Genomic DNA, 6,395 nt, shown 5'->3' with positions numbered 1-6,395 from the left:
GCCACGAATTAACCAATCCAAACAGACCGATAAAACACCTAATCCGTCACGGGTTATTGGATCGGATCCAATCCACTAGGTCTAATGGCAATCCCCAAATTGATACCCACTCCCAGATTGTATTTTTTATTTTATTTTATTTTATTTTCATAAATTTACACGGCTAAGCAAAGCGACCGAAGGGATTAAAAATTTCGAGAGAAAAGAGAAGAAAAGAAAGGAAACGGAAGCGCGTAAGGAGGAAAGGCACGTGGAGAGTGCAGTGGGGTCTATAAAAATGGGACATTTTCTCTTCACCCTTCACCAACCCGGCTCTCTCTCTCTCCTGTCTTTTTCCCCTATCTTCTCTCCTTCTGAATCAAAGAAAATCCATTCGTAGGGTTTTGGGTGTGTTTGGGGAGCTGCTGGGTTTGTCTGTTTTGTTTAGTTGGGAAGAAAATCCAAGCTTAAGTGAGAAAAAGAAATGGGAGGAACTGCAAACTGCGTTGACATCATAATCGCCATCCTCCTTCCTCCCCTTGGCGTCTTCCTCAAGTTCGGCTGCAAGGTCTCTCTCTCTTCTTCTTCTTCTTTTGGTTTCGCAACAAGGGGCAAGGCTTTTTCTCGGGAAAATATTTTGGAACTAGATTTTTTAAAATCAAGTTAATTAGTTCAATTTTGGTGCTTTAATTTAATTTGTTTGCTAAAATTTTCTACCGATCTTAGTTGGTTTTAACATTAACGTTATGGGTTTTTCTCTCGTTTTTAAAAAAAAAAAAATAATTACCCCTAGGTTCTCTTCTTCTTCTTCTTCTTCTTCTTCTTCTTCTTCGACGTTTCTACTGACAAACTCTACTTTTTGGTTGTGGAAGGAAGATTAAGAGTGTTGAAATTTTTGCTTTGAAAAATTAGATTCAATTTTATGCTTTGGATGTTAATTTAGTGTTTTTTTATTTTTGGTTATGTTGGGAAATTGCAGGCGGAGTTCTGGATCTGCTTGTTGCTCACCATCCTTGGTTTCATCCCTGGAGTCATCTACGCTATTTATGCCATCACCAAATGATCTCCATACTTCCTCATCTCCCCTGTAATCTCTCTCTCTCTCTCTCTCTCTCTCTCTCTCTCTCTCTCTCTCTCTCTCTCTCTTAATTTCATGAAACTTTGATGATTAGGTGGACGACACACTCCCCATGCTTATCCTTCTAGTTCACAGAATCACATGCCATGAAAAAACGATGTATCGTCTCTTTTTAAACACCAAAATTGCTTTTGAAAAGTATTCCTTGGGAATAAGTCTCTTCTTTTTTCTTCAATCTTTGGAAAAGTAAAGAAGGAATTTTACTGAAGTGGGTCGGGAAAGAAAAGCACAGAATTTTTCAATTAGTGAGACAAAGACATTAACTATGAAATTTGGTTTTGGTTTTTAGTTTTCGACAGGTGGAGATGTGAAAGGGCTTCTGTCTTTTTCATTGCTGGAGGGGAGGAGCTACCATTACCATTACCATTACCATTACCATTACCATTAGCACGTCTTTAATTTTTTTGCTAAAGAAATAAGAAGATTCCTTTTGTTTTTATATGTTGCTTGAGGAATGAGAATGGGTGTAAATGGGTTGTCATCAGTGGCGATGATGTTTGTTTGTGTTAGTACTCTCTCTTTGATTCCATGATGAGGGTTGATGAGATTAATTTGTTTGTTTATATGTATGTGATGTCTATTCATTCTTAAATAAATGTATTTCAATTTTATTTCATCCCATTTTTTATATTTTTTTAAGAATAAATTTTACCTTTTAGAGTGTACCAAATCAGTTTTCTGACGGAGCAAACATAATTTTAATTAGTATTTAAATGAAACATTAGATAATTTCTTTCTTCTTTTCATGTTACTTCTGGTGTAGAATTGGAAGCCATTCAAAATTCCCAAGTATAATGTATATAAGCGAAAAAAAAAAAATTTGTTTAGTAAGATGAAGACCAAAGATAAATATCTGAATTAGGGCAGTTGAGTTTTAGCATGTTCAGGGTTTGGCTCGAACCAATTCAATTCAGGCTCAAGTTGGGTTTGAGATTAAAAATATTAGTTGGGGCGTGGTTCTTAGGTTTGGATTTGGATTAAAATTTAGAAAATGACTTAATAATTTTGGACGATTGGGTTGGACTCGATTGAGTTAACTCAACAATCCTATTAATGAATTCATTGCCAAATTTTTTGAGGAATTTAATAAGAACCTATTTGAATCGGGTATCGAGTCATTAACGAGTCGTCACTAGTTATCAGAATAAAAGAAAATGTAAAGTAAGAAAGTAAAGAGAAAAACAGGGCCTTGGAGAGGAAAATGATCACAAACTTGTATTGTATTTCTTATTTTTTTTTACATTAATTAGATCTTTATTTATATACGTATTGATAGCTAACTAATATAACTAATATTTAATTAATATAACTAATATATTGAAAATTGTTGACGATTTGGTGGCTATTACATCAACAAATTAGTTTCAGGAAGAAATTGTTGACGTTTTTGTTGGAAATTAACAAATTTTCAGAACTTGTGATAAATAAAATAAAAAAAGAATACAAGCTAAAAAAAAAAAAAATCAATTATATGAACAAGACAGTATTTATGTGGTTTGGTAATTTTGTCTATGTTTACAAAATTATAAGGATTTTACTATTACCAGGAAGAAAAATACAGAAAGTGTGACAGTATAATGTTCTTTCTCTCTCTCTAAAATTGTGATCACAAATCCTAATTACTCAAAAATAATCATTTTATATACTACGTACAAGGTTTCGAATGGACTATAAAATTAGTCTAAAAAATTTTGGTTCAAGCCGCAGTGCTCATAGACTAAATTTTAGGATAGAAACCTTTCATTAAAAAAATGTGGGGTCATCATCCAGATTAAACGCAACTAGATTCCACAAAAGCCAAACAGTTTTGTCTAAATCTCTCAATATGAGTCACGTTAAATATTTAATACTCCTCCTCAAGATGGAGTGTAAACATTAATAAGACTCATTTTGGAAAGAATATTGGAAAAGAGATTATAACTAAGAAGTTTAGTCAAATTATTTTTCAGCTAACCAGCTGAACAAATATGTAATGTTTTCCTAGTGTGTCAACAATTTTTTTCAAGCAATATGATAATTAATGTCAATATGTTTTGTACGTCTATGAGAAATTGAGTTAGCTACTATGTGTATGACAACTTTATTGTCACAAAAAAATACAGCTGGTTTACACCGACGTAAATAAATTTTTCAGCAAGTATTGCAGCCAAGTAGTTTCACTGTTGTTGTTATCTACTGTATTTTGCTTGTTGAACAAGTAGTAAGTAATGGCCGTGATTCTCCGAGCCAAATGGATTTTTGTCTTTTTGTTTTTTTTTTTGTTATTTTGGGAGGACAACGAAGGGAAGGCAAATGAAAGTATTAATGTTATATTGTTAGTATGCAATTCCCACCTAACATTCAGAGGAGAGGGAGAAAGGAGGATGCGTGGCAATCACCTGAATGAGGAGGCAATTTTGGCGGCTACGTAAACAAACGCCAAAAATTAATAATACTGAATAAATAAAAACATGTTTACACGTGGAGGGTAATTAGTTAATCGTTGCATGAATACATCCTTATTATTCAATACCAAATATCATATATATATATATATATATTGTTGCAGTCAAAAATTGAACGACCTTCACGATCCCTGATCACGACTACCTGAAAAGAGATAAATAAGTAAGACTTGGAGAACCTGGGATGTACTCCAGGGGATCGCTCCGATGCCTAAGTCAGGGATTGGTTTGAGAGGTTTTTTATACAACAGTAAAGTAGAGTTTAGAATGAGATACCTTAATCTTTTCTCTGAATCCCCATTTATAGTGAAGGAGTTTGACTCAAGGGTGATGTGTCATTTATTAGCGAATTATGGCGCAAGCGTGAATCGCTCCGATTGTTATAACGTTGGCGTAAATTGCTCTAGTCATCATGGAACTGTCGTCAATTGCTTTGCCTAAGCAGTTGACTTAAGTGGTAATTGTCTTCATCAATGTTAGGCTCTAGTCTCCTTTGAATTTATGGTAAGTGATATATTTGAGGTATATCAATTGTCCCCCTTTCAGTTTCGAATTTTTGAAGCTGGCTTTCAAAGTTCGATAGTTGTATTTTATTTTATTTTTTGTCGAGCAGCTCTTCTTGAGGCATTTTGGGCTGCTTGTGGCTTCATGAATCGTGCTCTTCTTTTTTATCGTTTTTGGCTTAATGAGCTGTGCTCATATTTTGGGCCGTTTCGGGGCCTCACGAGCGTTGCTCGTCAGTTGGGCTGATTCTTCTTAACCTAATGAGTTGTGCTCATTTTTTGGGCATTCTTCTGATCTCACAAGCGTTGCTCGTCAGTATGGCCGATTCTTCTTTGCCTAATGAGATGTGCTCATTTTTTGGACAGTCTTCTGACCTCACAAGTGTTGCTCGTCAGTTTGATTGATTTTTCTTTGCCTAATGAGTTGTGCTCATTTTTTGGGCAGTCTACTGGCCTCACGAGCGTTGCTCGTCAGTTTGGCCGATTCTTCTTTGCCTAATGAGATGTGCTCATTTTTTGGGCAGTCTTCTGACCTCACGAGCATTGCTCGTCAGTTGGGCCGATTCTTTCTTGCCTAATGAGTCGTGCTCATTTTTTGGGCAATCTTCTAGCCTCACGAGCGTTGCTCATCAGTTGGGCCGATTTTTCTTTGCCTAATGAGCTGTGCTCATTTTTTGGACAGTCTTTTGGTCTCACGAGCGTTGCTCGTCAGTTGGGCAGATTCTTCCTTACCTAATGAGCTGTGCTCATTTTTTGGGCTATATCTTCAGTAACAGTTTGATAATTTATGATGTCGGGATGGTTGTTTAATTCGATAGGTTCTTACAGGTTTGATTTCATTGGGGTTAAAGGTGTGAGTTTTGGTATTTTTAATATAAGTTAGGATTTGAAATCAGTTCGGTATGGATTTGTTTCAAAGGGTTTAGATGTGTATGCACCAAGTGTTCGATCATTTGTGGCAAAAGGGAACTACAGGTGGGCGTGCAATTTTATAGATTTTGTAGACTATTTTTGTGTCATCTGTGGAGTCTATAAACTCAGATTATTCGATTGTATCCTAGTTAATCTGTGAGTTCCATATTGGATTTTTTGGACATGGGTTTGTGAGTGCAGTGGCAGATTGAAGGTTGAGATTGAGATATACAAGATGTCTACCATTGGTGACGGTGATTTTTTTACTATTTGTTTTGATTATGATGTGGATTGTTCAGCTGATTGGGCTCCAGGTGCTCGACAGAATGTCACTAAGAAGCTCGGTTTTTCTGTTTGGGGTTTTGCCGATAGCAGTTGCCACAATTGTGCAATTTCAGTGTGCGTTGCAATTTCAACTCAAATTTCTAATTGCAATTTCAAATTCACTATTTAGAGCACTGTTCAGCACACATGAATGTGTAAGAGTCATTATTTCCGACCCCATGGTGCATTCGACCAACCCATTGGAATTTCAAAGGTTGGTTTTGTTTATTTGACTAGCAGTGCAGCTGTCATGACCTTGCTATGCATTTGGTGCATAGGTCATTGTTCAATCAATTAAATAACTTGAACATCCTATTAATTATTATTAGCCATATAGCGGAGCTCTTCAAGCTTTGAAACTGTGACATCTATTTGTTTTTTTTTTTAGAATTATTAGTGTATGATGGAGAAAAAATCATACCTTGAGAATTGGCACGTTGGCTACATAAATCTTGTGCATAGAAACATCAATTGTAGTCAGATTCGTATTAGATTCGGAATTTCCCAATATCGCAAGCTGGGTCCCGGTTATTCGTCCATCAATTTTCTTACTTGGCTTCTTCAACACGAGTAAAGCGCCATTGACATGCTTGAACGTAATAAACTCGTATCCTTTACTTTTCCCAATGACCTTGCTAAGAATCGCGACAACCGCTTTGAGGTCACCGTAGGTGGAGAAGAGACTGTGGAGGTTCTTGATGGTAGTGTCCCATCCAATTCTGTGAATGAAGAGTTTGCACTGGGTAGGGTCCTAATTGGCGATGGATCAGACGGCGTCGAGTACGTCTAGGTGTCGGACGGTGGCATTTCGGACGATCTTAATTGAGCCAATGCATCGACCTTCAATTATCTGATGTAGTCATAATCAAGGATTGAAAGAGAAAACCTTTCAAGAAGTTCCCACAAACGGCGCCAACTGTTGCAGGGTTGCTCCTTTGACTTCCGCTAACCTGAAAGAGGAAGAGAAGAAAGGCTTGGAGGACCCGGGGTGTACTCCGAGGGATCACTTTGATGCCTAAGTAAGAGGGATGCTCTAGAGAGGCTGAATGCAACAGTAGAATAGGTTGAATGACTTACCTTAGCCTCTTCCTTGCC

The 6,395-nt window shown here is 36.7% G+C and overlaps 1 protein-coding gene across 1 annotated transcript; it reads left to right on the top strand.

Moving 5' to 3' along the window:
• The first annotated feature begins 303 nt into the window (after positions 1–303).
• Positions 304–1,733, top strand: LOC131154423 (hydrophobic protein LTI6B). The gene is made up of 3 exons (XM_058107187.1): positions 304–547; positions 959–1,066; positions 1,407–1,733. The coding sequence occupies exons 1-2, from the start codon at positions 464–466 to the stop codon at positions 1,040–1,042; spliced, it is 168 nt and encodes a 55-aa protein (XP_057963170.1). The 5' UTR covers positions 304–463; the 3' UTR covers positions 1,043–1,066; positions 1,407–1,733.
• The last annotated feature ends 4,662 nt before the right edge of the window (positions 1,734–6,395 follow it).

The sequence above is a fragment of the Malania oleifera genome, chromosome 4, assembly GCF_029873635.1.
Source record: "Malania oleifera isolate guangnan ecotype guangnan chromosome 4, ASM2987363v1, whole genome shotgun sequence".
Lineage (NCBI taxonomy): Eukaryota > Viridiplantae > Streptophyta > Magnoliopsida > Santalales > Ximeniaceae > Malania > Malania oleifera.
Note: the sequence above shows the minus strand (reverse complement) of the source record. Positions and strands in the feature narration are given on the sequence as shown.

Bases quoted from the DNA above. Each gene is read 5' to 3' on its own strand.
- LOC131154423 (XM_058107187.1), top strand. From the start codon at position 464: ATGGGAGGAACTGCAAACTGCGTTGACATCATAATCGCCATCCTCCTT. The intron at 548-958 runs GTCTCTCTCTCT...GGGAAATTGCAG, and splicing joins TCCTCAAGTTCGGCTGCAAG to GCGGAGTTCTGGATCTGCTT.